This window comes from Olea europaea, chromosome 6 (genome assembly GCF_002742605.1).
Source record: "Olea europaea var. sylvestris chromosome 6, O_europaea_v1, whole genome shotgun sequence".
Lineage (NCBI taxonomy): Eukaryota > Viridiplantae > Streptophyta > Magnoliopsida > Lamiales > Oleaceae > Olea > Olea europaea.
Window position 1 is genome coordinate 10,193,976 of NC_036242.1, and position 13,125 is coordinate 10,207,100.

The 13,125-nt window shown below is 34.2% G+C and overlaps 1 protein-coding gene across 1 annotated transcript; it reads right to left on the bottom strand.

Annotated features, from left to right (window-relative positions):
• Positions 1-2,953: 2,953 nt before the first annotated feature.
• LOC111395806 lies at positions 2,954-5,892 on the bottom strand. The gene is made up of 5 exons (XM_023021962.1): positions 5,686-5,892; positions 4,833-4,968; positions 3,897-4,748; positions 3,444-3,642; positions 2,954-3,375 (listed from the first exon to the last, which is right to left on the bottom strand). The coding sequence occupies exons 1-5, from the start codon at positions 5,686-5,688 to the stop codon at positions 3,111-3,113; spliced, it is 1,455 nt and encodes a 484-aa protein (XP_022877730.1). The 5' UTR covers positions 5,689-5,892; the 3' UTR covers positions 2,954-3,110.
• Between the last annotated feature and the right edge of the window lie 7,233 nt (positions 5,893-13,125).

Genomic DNA, 13,125 nt, shown 5'->3' on the forward strand with positions numbered 1-13,125 from the left:
TCTCTCTCTTCGAGTTGGAAATTGAAACTTGTCTTCCTCTCTTCTTTATTACATATTGCAACCACCCTATTATGTTCTTTTTGGACACATTGAGTTGAGCAACTGAAGTAAAACATCGTTGTGGGTTGGATTCGATTGTTTGATTATGGTTGATGTTGGTAAGTTTGAACTGAGCCAGGAATCCATCAATTGAAAATCAATTCCTCTGCACTTGTAATAGAAATATCATAGTCAGAGAAAAACAACCATCAATGGATTTCTTTTATTTGCTAAGCCTGTATTTTAATATCTTCAAAATGGAGCAAAGGCTTTCCATTTCCCACTTAAAATATAAGCTCGATGGCGAAGTTAGAATTTTTAGGTGGTGGTTGTTGGTGGTTTTTTTTTTTTTTTTTTTTTTTTTTTTTTTTTTTTTTTTGGTGGAGGAAGGGGGGGGGGGTTGAAGACTGAACTAAACAACTAAATCAAGGGTTAAGGGCCTAAGGCTCTCAGATCTATCCTAGTTTCTACGAATTGGTCTAAGTTGCTTAATTACTTTCAATTTTTGAAAAGTTCATTATTATGCATCCTGTCTACTTCTCTGCTTCAGCCTTACATCTTTAGTGGTTCCAATGATTCAATTCAAACAAACTGGCCAAAAAGGCATGACTAGATATGTCAAAGTACCAAGAAAAAATTCTCCAAATAATTTTCCAGCATCACATTCAACAATTCTACATTCCATTTTCTATCTGAAATTTAATTTATAAGAAGTTGACTATGAACTACAAATGGTTGCATAAAGATTAGCTCTAACAATCAACTCCAAAACAAAGACGGCCACTAGGAAAAATGAAAAGAAAAATTATTTTGGAAAGATTGGATTCTTCCATTAATTTGACATAGACTGGAGGTAAACAAATGAAACTTAGACAGCATGCTATCTCAAAGGATCAAAGTTCAATCATGTTATTTTCTACTTTCCTCAGGCTGGATTCAACAAGGAGAAATACACTCCCATGTTGTTAGGCAAACAAATCTTCTTGCAAAAAGGAATAATTTAAATGTTAGTGTCATCGAGCCCACTCGTGTCCACACAAACTAATTTCAACATACTTGGACGGATTATTAGTCAATGACGTTTCAAATTTGAGCAGGGGAGAAACTTTGTAATGTGAGACAAAGACGTTCAAGCTCCAACAACATATATAAATAGGATTGTATGGTAATGAACAATCAAGAAAATAAACTCAAGGTTAAACATCTAGCTCAAGAAATAGAGAATAACAAAGCAAAGAGACGCAATAACTCTAGTCTTCAATGTATAACGTTGCATTACCCTTCAAATGATACAAGGAAAGGGTACTTATAGTGTCACATATGAAATGGTGTCCATTGGATGAGGAGGCACGCGATGCTTCATCTCCTTAATCGAAACATCATATTCTAGGTATCAATTTGACCTCACTAGCTAGTGGCATATTTAGCCCTTGTTTGGGCTCCATTTTTCCATCAAAATGTAGTCTTGAACAATGATTTGATCATATTTCAATCACACATTTTTCAATAAAATAATATTACATACAAACCCAAATTTTTTTTTTTTAACCACACATTTTCCATCATCACACTATTTAAAAAAAGGACCTCAAACAACCCCTTAATGCTCTTAGCGGAGACAACCACCCTGTAACCTATGTTGACAAGATTTTGACATATTACTCGTTACAAAAATCATATCAATCATTCTAATAGGACTCTATCAATAGGAAATCTTCAAAGGAAGTGGAAGACTATAGTATTGTGTCAATAACCTAACCATTGCAAGAAAACATTCGCCAAAACAAAGACACATCACACAAGAAACATGTCCACCCATAACATGAATAATCATAAATAGATTTGGGGGACTATTGTTAAGCCTCACCACTAAGACCCCCCGACGAGCCTATGTGGCATCCCATATGGAATGACATCTTACGAGAAGTTGGACGAGGCTCCTCTTCGATGTGGCAAAGCCCAAATATTGAAGCTCGCTCACAGAAACAGTTGTAGTTCGAAGGTTAGGTCCAACACTTGTTTGTGAGCCACTTTTTTAAACAACAACAACAACAACAACAACAATAATAATAATATAGTAATCATTTTTCCGTATTAATGATTTTATTTAAAACAATAATCTAATGATAACACTTCTTAAAGTTTTTGAAGTTTAGGATATTTTACAACTGCAAAATCAAATTGGCCTATTTTGAAAGTTTGGGTTCTTCCATTTGACATGGATTGGAGGTAACCAAACAAAACTTAATCAGCATGCCGATCCCAAAGAATCAATGTTCGATCACGTTATTTTCAACTTTCCTCATTCTGGAATCAACGGGTAGAAAGACATTAGGCAAATATATCTTCTTGCAAAAGGGATTAAAATGTTTGTTTAATACATTTGTTTGTTTCCATAGGTGGACCATTGAAACCAAACATACAATTTGCATTTTAAATTTTTACTCCAAAGTTAATTTTGAAGAAAGTGGTAACAATTAGTATATGCATTTTAGTGGGGAAGAGGGTTGAATTTTACTTCCAGGGATATCAAGCCATTGAGTACAAAATTATTTAACATTTTCTACAAATTAAAGGACAAAGTGTTTCCTCAAAGGAAGAACAGAGTGGACTTCATAAAATTTTGTATTACGTGAAAATATATGAATACTTGCAATCGAAAAGATATTTTCTGAATGTTTTGAAGCTACCCATTAAAAGAGATTTGGTTCGGTCTTGTACGGATTTAGCCACATTGTCAGAAGAAAGGTAACACATGCAGTGACATTCAAGCGGGTAGTTAATGATTTGATGAAAAAGCTAATTGTATTTAAAACAGTTCAATAATGAAATGCTACGTGACATTACGTTAAGAATTATGTATTATGACATTGTCGCAGGATTGGTCTTGTAAAATGTGTCAACTTTCAAGACATTAGAAGAAGACCACACCAAATTCAAACGTTGTCCCAGTGTTTAAAGTACACTCACAAAATATGGAAATAATATTTACATACCAATATCGATGGTTTTTTTTTTTTTTTTTTTTTCATCACCATAGCAAGTGACTAACTTAAAAGGCGAAGTGCACTTTAAAGACCAAACTTGTAGGTTTTGCTAGGGTAACAATTGAAATTATTGTCACCTCCAAATCCACACTTGGTGTTGTAACCTTCATAATCAGACAGATCGAATTCCACAGCCTCAATGAGCCTAAGCCTGTGGAAAGAAGCCATTGTTTCTAACATCCATTCTTTATGAAAACCATTGGTTTTGTGGGTAATGTGAATTTCACCATTTTCACCAATCATTTCTTTAGCATTCTGAAGAAACAAATTCACAAGTCTTCTGTGCTTTCTGTAGATAAACAGAATATATGTCTTAAATGAAAGCCATTAACCAAAAGAATTATAAAACAAACCGACCTTATTTGAGCCTCGCGAGGTAAGTCCTTGAAAAATCCAGCAAACGGAAAGTTGAAAATTATCCGATCAAATGTCATTCCTCCAAGCAAGCGATGACTTGCAACTTCTGTAGCATCAATCCCATGCATTACAATGCACTTCCTACTCCTAAGCTCATGAATGTTGGACATTGCACGCTTATAATTTTCCTCCAGAAAATCTGCAAATCCCACCAACATGTAACACAAATCATGATATATATATATATATATATATATATAAACATGAGGTTTGCACAAGATTTTCAACAACATATCAGTCAAATAATACATAAAAATTCATCTTTATTCAAATGGGACAATCAAAAATATGTTTAACTAATCTAGTATCCTAAATATTCAGAAGAACAAATTATCTTATACATGAATCCCACAAATAATAACTGGAGGCAGAGAATTTATAATAATTTCTTACCAACAGAATCAAGAGAAGTTGCAATCATGTTGGAGGCAGAACCAAAAGCCACAGCCAAACTAGCAGAGAAAGAGAAGTCTCCTTCACCCACAAGCAGTATCCCGTGGTAACTATTATAATGCTTTATCCATTTCCCTTTTGCCACCAAACACTTTATCACCCTCTCTTCCTCAACTTTCTCTCCGGATTCACTCGGGCCAAGCTGATTTTTCTCGTCTTCGATAAAAACAGCGGAATCCACCATGTCAAATACCTTTTTGTAGGAAAGAGAGCTATTAAAGGCATCAATGATCACATCCAGCTGTTGAATGTAGTTTGAGTCTTCATCTTCAAAGGACTCTGTCCAGATTGCAGAAGGAACTGGCGGATTTTGCGGCCATGCAGCATTAGCATAAACTTCATCTTCTGAGTTTGAGTAGTCCCTCTGCAACACTAAATCTGGAGGAGGGGATTCAATTTCTATGTCTGAGTAATTCGTCTGCCACCCCGAATCTGCAAGGCGGACATACATCTCGCCTCGGCTCCAGCCCGAAAATGAGTCTGAACTAGGAGAAGAAATATCCTGCCATCCATCATTAGCATACACTTCATTTTCTGAGTTTGTGCAGTCCCACTGCCCCACTAAATCTGGAGGAGGGGATTCAATTTCTCTGTCTGAGTAATTCCACTGCCACTCCAAATCTGAAGGGGGGACATACGTGGCGCCTGGGATCGAGTCCGAAGATGAATCTGAACTAGGAGAAGAAATCTCTTGGATTGCCAAAAACCTATGATTTCTGGTTGATACTACAGGATTTACAACAGGAAGTATAGGTTCTGGTTTTCTCGGCTTTGAAAATAAACGGATGTTACCTATCAAAAAAATAAATAAACGGATGTTGGAGATCCTTCCCAGTAGATTTTTGAATATAATACACAATGATGCACGAAAAGAACCTTCATTACTGGGCTTCCGGTAATGATCAAAGATAGGGCACAGTTCCCCTGAACTTTCTTCATCTTCTCTTCCACTACCCCAGGATCCGAAGATAATTTGTTTCTTGATCTTCAACTTTCCATCTGAACTGCGTTCCTAAATGTCGATCAAAAAACCGTGGTTTATAATGGAGTTTATGTCACCGTACTTAACTTTTAAAAATCAAATGACTGAATGAGTAATGCTTACCATCACTAGGACTAAGCACCCGTCTCGATGACAACCACGTGATATTAAACGATATATTTATTTGAAAGAAAGGCTATATAATTCATTTAGTTGAACCATTAAAGTGAAACCACCTAGATTGGTGCGCTCAAACACCACTTTTTACTCGATAACATTATTTTCAAGATATACTTTTTTAAATAAAAAAATTACTGACTTTGTGAATATGGTAAGAGCCCATTGACAAGATTTTTAAAAATCAAAAGCTGTTTTTAAAATTAAGAAACCTTTTTTGAACATGTTTTGATAATATTATAGAAGTGTTTTAGATGAAGCTTACCTAATATAGCCTTTTCAAGAAGATTTACAAAAATTAGAAGAAAAAATAAACAGATAAGTATAATCACTTGTAGGTAAATTCTTTAAATCTATTAGCCACAAGATGCAAATAGTAAAGTATCAAAATCTGGAGTCACAAAGATCAATCAAATAATCAGCATTTGTCCTTCTATTAGTCCTAAACTCGCACATAATTGATCAAAATGCATTTTTACATGAAATAATCAGTCATTAATTCACCTCAGTACTGTCCGAAAAAGCAATCTACATCAAAAGATCATATGAGGCAGGCTAGAACACAATTACCATATTAATTAGATCACAGCAAAATGATAGTCACCGTCTGATCATCGATCATCACTTGAAATCAGCCGCTGGATTTGCCGGCCGGAAGGTGAGTACAGTGCGAGAATGGGAGGACGACCAAGACTTAACGAGAAAGATAGATAGAAACTACTTTAGAAATTGGACCATCAATGCTTTCCTAGGCTGTAAAGAAAATCAAATCCCTGTTCCTACTTTTTTTGGTTGGCACAGAATAAGTATAAACATGGTCATTCCGTACAGTCTTGGGCGAATAAGTTGTACAGCCGTATATTTACAATCAAATACATAAAAAGAAGATGTAATGTAAATTCTTTTGTTTGAGAAAAGGTTTATGATGTGAGTAAAGGCATCCATTTCGAATATCATAAACAATACATATGATTTGTTTATAAGATCGTTGATTTTGATGCAGGTTGAATAAGTATGAAAATGTGATTCTTAATGGTCAAGTTTTGAACATTAGGTCAATAGCTAGTGAAAAAAATTTCTTGATAAAAAAAAATAAGAATGGCTCACCAAATAAATTCAATTAATATCTACTTAGCAGATAAATTATGCGGAATTATCTTTGCCAAAACAAATTGACTTTTTGAAAAATCGTACTTGAATTAGTCCTATATGATTTGACTAAGCATCAAATTTTTAGTAAATTTTGATTTAAGTTGATGAAGTGTGTAAATGAAAAGTTGATAAAGTTGTGGATTCCATAAAATATGCATATAATTGAACATGAGTTTGGAAAAAAAAAATGAATTTTAAAAAATTGATGTCAAGCATGGATTAAATTTTGGTAAATGTTTCTTTTCTTTTTTTCTTTATTATTATTATTATTATTATTATTATTATTATTATTATTATTATTATTCATTTCTAGATTTACAGGAAACTATGAGCATTCACCATCAACTTATCTCGCTTTTCCCTCTATGTTCATGTTAAATTGTATTCTCCCTTACATTCTATAAGTCTTTAGTCAAGAGTTAATTTGCCCAACTGATTGGCAATATGATACAACTCACCTATTTTTAGTCTATTATATCCACGAGAAAAATATGTTAAGAGAATTAAAAAGCGGAAATTTGCAAGACATGAAACCAAAGAAAAACTATTAATTCATCCAGGCATCCCGTCAAATTAAGCAACTGAATCTTACCAAAAAATAGTTTTTATTTAACCAAATGAAATCGTTAAAAAAAAAAATTGTGTGTTAAAAAAATCTGTTTTGAAGAGGAAAATGAAAAAATAGGATGGAAGTAGATTTTTTGCACCTGTAAGGATGGTTGCGTGCGAAAGCAAAAATGATAATAATAATAATAATAATAATAATAATAATAATAATAATAATAATAATTTTTTTTTTGTTGCTCCGTGCAGTACGAAGCTAAATAACTCCATGCATGCACGGAGCTATTAATTTTAATACCTCCATGCACTGCACGGAGCTTTAGCTCCAGTTATCATTTTTTTTTTGTTGTCTAAAAAAATATTATTATTTTTTGCTTTTTGTTAAAAAAAAATATTTTTATTCTCTGCTTTCATTTTTTTTTCGACCGTCTTGAAAAACGAAATATACAAAAAAAAATATTTTCAACCATCCTAAAACACAAATGAAAAATGAAATAAAGGGAGCTTTAGCTCCAAATTTATTATTATTTTTAAATGTTTGTATTATTATTATTTTTTTACGTCTTCTAAATTCTAAATTCATTGCACATAAACAACATTATAAATTCTTTTTATTTCTTAAGACTATTCATCTAATCTAATAACTTACAACAATGCACAAAATTTCACTTTCGTAAAACACAAATAAAAAATGAAATATATACAAAAAGAAAAAAAAAAGAGATTTTAAAATTTAAAATGAAAGGGGAGGAGCAAAAACTTGGTATCGAACTAATTACTTTGAATATCCTCCGTCATCCTCAAACGAATCTCCTCTATCCAAAACCAGCAGAAACTCCAACGTCTATCCCTGTCTCCCGTCTGATAATCAATATTCCCAAGTTTTGCTCATTATATAGTCTTACAAAAATTAATTTCGATAAATAGTTTTACAGAATTATCTCAAAAGCTAATTCACCTATCTTCTAACAAAATTAATACGATGCAACGTAATCAAATGAAACTTACAAGAATTGATGATTAACTAAAAAGAACAAAAAAATCAAAACATATTTACATACAAATTAGAGAATTCTTCTGTCCATCAAATCCCAAACACTGCAGAGAAGACCTTTCACTTTCTAAAGCATCAACTACGAAAACACAATTTCAATCAATTCCAAGAATCCAAAATCACAAATCAAATAAAACTATTTGAAAATCTTGAATTATTAACAATACCAAACATTTGCAGCTAGAAATCTTCAATAATCACTCAATGATCTTTTGATGGACAAGGCTATTCGAACTAAAAAAGAAAAAAGATGAAAAATCAAACAAAAGGAATGGTATCACCAAAATAAAATAAACCTTAATCAATGGAGATCTTGTTGCCACTGTATAATTTCTAAGTAGATTTTCAATTTTTTATAATGTTTACATACTTAAATAAAAAAAAAAAAAAGATCTAACAGATAAGCAATAAGGTCAAAGAAAGTTGAAGAAAGATACACAAGAACGAAGCTTTGAGGATTCCTCTATCCACAGAAGAGAAATGATACTCGCTCAATATGATGAATTTGCTTTCTTCACATTTTCTTCGTATCTTCATAGCAATAGGAGAGAAAGCAAGAAATCAGGTTACAGAGATCAATCAAACGAACAGAGGAATGGTTAATGGAGTGTAAGAAATGAGTTAATGGGTTGATCAAATTCACCAGGATTCTGTGAGAATCAAGTTCTTAGGTCAAGGCTCAATTTGAATCACCCAAACTTAAACGATCACAGACAGAGATCACAGACAAATATAACAAGATATCACTAATTAATGTAACAAGTTACAGTATACAACAATTAACCATATCAAAATAGAGATATAATGAACTATACACAGTGTTACGTGTGTGTGTGATCATGTAGGGATCAAGAAGTGCAAACCTAAGGGTGATTAAACGATTAACCACCAGCACTGATCACGAATTAGTTATCGCAGCAAGGGGTGAGTGTTCTCCAGATCACCAAATCACGAACCGAGCCCTTACAGCTTCTAAGTTAGTGTTCCAGTTCAAGATCGAACCCACAGGACCTCTTATTTTAGGGTCCTTTTACAGATCGAGGCAAGAAGTCACAAAACTTTCTCGTTTTCCACAGTCTAGTTTCGAATCAGCTCAACAAACTACCAGATCGACACAAATCTAGACCTACGGTTTCGTGATCTACAGTCAGACGCCTGAAAATTAATTTTCCAGTGTTCGAACCTTCGATCGAAGACTCAAGAACAAACAAGAATAGACTCTGATACCACTATTAATCCAAGATCTGAAATCATACAACCAAAAATATACAATAGCTTTACCAGAAAAACCTAAACCACAACATCAAGATTTAGATCTTTCATAGGCTCAGACCATACGCCCCATAAACTTCATAGAGGCACCGAACTCAACCCCAAGCCCTCACAATCCCAAAGTACAAAGTCGCTTCAATGGAACCCGAAATGGACAAACCACTTCTCACAACAGTTTACTCACACAAAGGAGACTCACACAAGGACACGATTATCACCAAGATAATCACCAGAAAATCTCACACAGAGAAGATGAAAGAGTCACATAAACGAAAACCCTTGAAGGTTCTAGAAGACACGAAGAAATCAGAGAACAGAAAATGACGATTCAATCCGCCAAGAAAGAGAGAAAGATATTATTTATACGAAATTCCAACAACCATTGATCAGTGGGTCGATCCAATGGTCCCAGAGCAACTAAGTATGGATTGAACTATTGAGCTCCGTTAAGTGGGCCATCTCATTCCATTTTGGGCCTTTTTCATCATCACAGCCTATGTTGGACTGGACCTTGGCATCACAGCCCAACAGATCTCCACCTTAATGCCAATGGTCATACAAGAAGCCTAATAAATGTAAAACACAGTTTATATCTCTTCAAAGAATGCAGCTTCCCAGCACTTCCAATAAGCATCAGATTCAGCACCTATACAGAACCAAAAAATTTAACCAGCATCAATGTTCAAAATTTGTAAACAAGACTTAAACTTGTTTAATGGTATTACCTTAGTCCCTACATCAGCTGGATTAAACTGAGTTACAATTTTCTCAAGTAAAATAAGTTCTTTAGAAACAACATCTCTAATAAAATGCAACTTAACATCAATATGTTTGGTTCTTTCATGAAAAACGGGGTTTTTACATAGGTGAATTGCACTTTGACTATCTGAATATAAGACAACAGGGTTACTTAATTCATTTATTTCAGATAACAAGCCCTTAAGCCATAAGGCTTCTTTTATTGCTTCAGTTGCAGCAACATACTCAGTTTCAGTAGTAGATAAAGCAACAATAGATTGAAGTTGTGATTTCCAACTAATACATGTATTACACAAAGTAAACATATAAGCAGTGGTAGATTTCCTATTGTCTCTATCTCCTGCAAAATCTGAATCTACAAAACCCTTAAGTACAACACCTTCATTACAGGCACTAAAAATCAAACCAAGATGTGAAAATCCCTTCAAATATCTCAACAGCCATTTTAGAGCAACCCAATGGTCAGGTCCTGGATTGGCCATAAATCTACTTAATGTGCTAATGAAATGAGCTACATCAGGCCTAGTACATACCATGGTGTACATGACAGATCCTACAGCATTAGCATAGGGTACATTTTCCATCTGTCTAATGTCAGATTCTTCTATAGGACATTGCTCTTTACTAAGTTTAAAATGGCTGGTCAATGGTAATGAAACAGATTTAGAGTTATGCATGGCAAACTTAGTCAACATTTTTTCTATATATGTAGTTTGCTTCAAGTACAGTAACCTATGGTGCCTTTTCCTAGTGATTTCCATCCCTAAAATTCTCTTTGCATGTCCTAGGTCTTTCATTTCAAATTCAGCACTTAAAGACTATTTTATCTGATTAATAACATGCATATTCTGACCAATTAGCAACATATCATCCACATAAAGAAGTATAAAAACAACAATAGCATTTTCGTCATTTCTTTTAAAATAAAGACAATGATCAAATTCACTTCTTATGAAACCAATAGTAGATACAAAATTATCACACCTTTTGTACCATTGTCGTGGAGATTTTTTCAAACCATATAATGATCTTTTTAACAAACACACATGATCAGATTTAGATTCATCAATAAAACCAAGTCGTTGTCTCATATAAATCATTTCATCAAGGTCACCATGCAAAAAGGCAGTTTTCACGTCCATTTGTTCAAGTTCAAGATCATAATGAGCAACAAGAGCAAGCATAACTCTAATTGTAGTGTGCTTTATCACAGGAGAAAAAATCTCATTATAATCTATGCCCTCTTTTTGCGTAAATCTTTTTACTACAAGTCTAGCCTTAAATCTTATGGGCATCTTTTCAGTATTTCCCTCCTTAACACTAAAAATCCACTTGCAATCAACAAGGGTTTTATCTGCAGGTTTAGGAACTAAAGTCCAAGTCTTATTTTTTATTAAGGAGTCCATCTCATCTATAATAGCTGTATGCCAATTCTCAGATTGCTTACAGCTTATAGCCTCTTCATAAGATCTTGGTTCTTTAAACACTAAGTCTTGACAGGACAAAAAAGCAAGTGAAAGGTAATCTCCATACCTCACAGGCTCTCTTACTTCTCTCCTAGTCCTATCTCTAGCTAATTGGTAATCCCCCAATTCATCAGGCTGACTTTCCAAATTTTCTTGAACACTCCCCTCTTCATTTTCTTGAGGATCAGAAGCTGTTTCAGCTTCTTCCTCCACCTGTTCATCACCAACAGGTTCAGTAGGCAAGCCAAGCTCCACCTGCAGCTTGGTATTATCATAATTTTCATCACCAGATAGCCCTTTTGGCTCCTTAATTTCTAAGCAAGGCATTTTTGTCTCATCAAATGTAACATCTCTACTGGTGATGATTCTAAAACATTTTACCTCTTTACTTACCTCTTTACTCCAAAGCCTATAACCTTTAACCCCATCAGGATATCCCGAGAAAACACATTTCTGGGCCCTAGGTTCAAGTGATGGGAATAGGCAACACATCCAAAGATTCTTAAATGGGAATAATCAGGGACATGTCCTGTCCATAACTCTTCAGGTGTTTTATCACCTAGAGCACTTGAGGGGGTTCTATTAACAACATATGAAGCTGTTATTACAGCTTCACCCCATAAAACCTTAGGAACTCCTGAGCCTATCAACATGTACCTCATCTTATCTAATAAGGTTCTATTCATCCTCTCAGCCACTCCATTCTACTGAGGTGTATAAGGTACTGTTTTGTGCCTTTTAATCCCAGCACTTTTGCACAATTGATCAAATTCAGCATTGCAAAACTCAAGACCATTATCTGTCCTAAGGACCTTAATTTTCTTCCCAGTTTCATTTTCCACCAGAATCTTCCAAGTTCTAAATTTCTCAAAGGCTTCAGATTTATGTTTCAACAAGTAGACTCAAACCTTCCTAGAATAGTTATCAATCAAGGACAAGAAATATCTATTTCCTCCTTGAGTGATGGTGGATGAAGGTCCCCATAAATCAGCGTATATATACTCAAGGATTGAGGTGATTCTATGTTTTCCTGTGTTAAAATGTAGCCTATGCTGCTTACCTAAAGTGTAGTTTTCACAAAAGGACACCTTAGATATAGAGTCTTTTCCAAACACACCTTTCTTATAAAGGATGTGTAGGCCCTTTTCACCTATATGGGTCAATCTCTTGTGCCATTTTAAAGTGGCATCAACTTCAACTCTCAAAGACTCACCTATGTGATCAAACAGTGTACTAGCTTTGATCACATAAATCTCATTTCTTTTAACACCTTTAAAAATAACAAGTGATCCTTTTATCACCTTCAAAAAACCATCTCTTATTTTTCCTTGTAGCCCCATATCATCCAGATTTTCCATAGAAATCAGGTTCCTATTTAATTCAGGGACATACCTCACCCTTTCAAGAGTGTAAATATATCCATTATCAAATTTCAAAGTGACATTCCGAACTCCCTCAACTCTGCAAGCTATATTATTGCCCATAACCACTTCTCCTCCATCAATTTTCTTCAAATTTTCTAAATATGCCTTCCTAGAGGTCATATGGAAGGTACAACCAGAATCCAAGATCCATTCTTGGTTTTGACTCTCATCAACAATATTTGCAGAGTTAGATAAATTTTCAGTCACAGCATATACATCAACTGTAGAAGAACCTTTAGATTCTACCACATTACCTTCATTAACACCCTTACCTTTCTGTTCATTTTTCTTCTTATAACAGTCATTAATAAAATGACCA

Excerpts from the sequence above, each read along its gene's own strand:
- LOC111395806 (XM_023021962.1), bottom strand. Across the intron at positions 4,749-4,832 it reads CCGGAAGCCCAGTAATGAAG|GTAACATCCGTTTATTTTCA; the intron begins GTTCTTTTCGTG and ends TTTTTTTGATAG. Across the intron at positions 3,376-3,443 it reads CCTCGCGAGGCTCAAATAAG|AAAGCACAGAAGACTTGTGA; the intron begins GTCGGTTTGTTT and ends GTTTATCTACAG.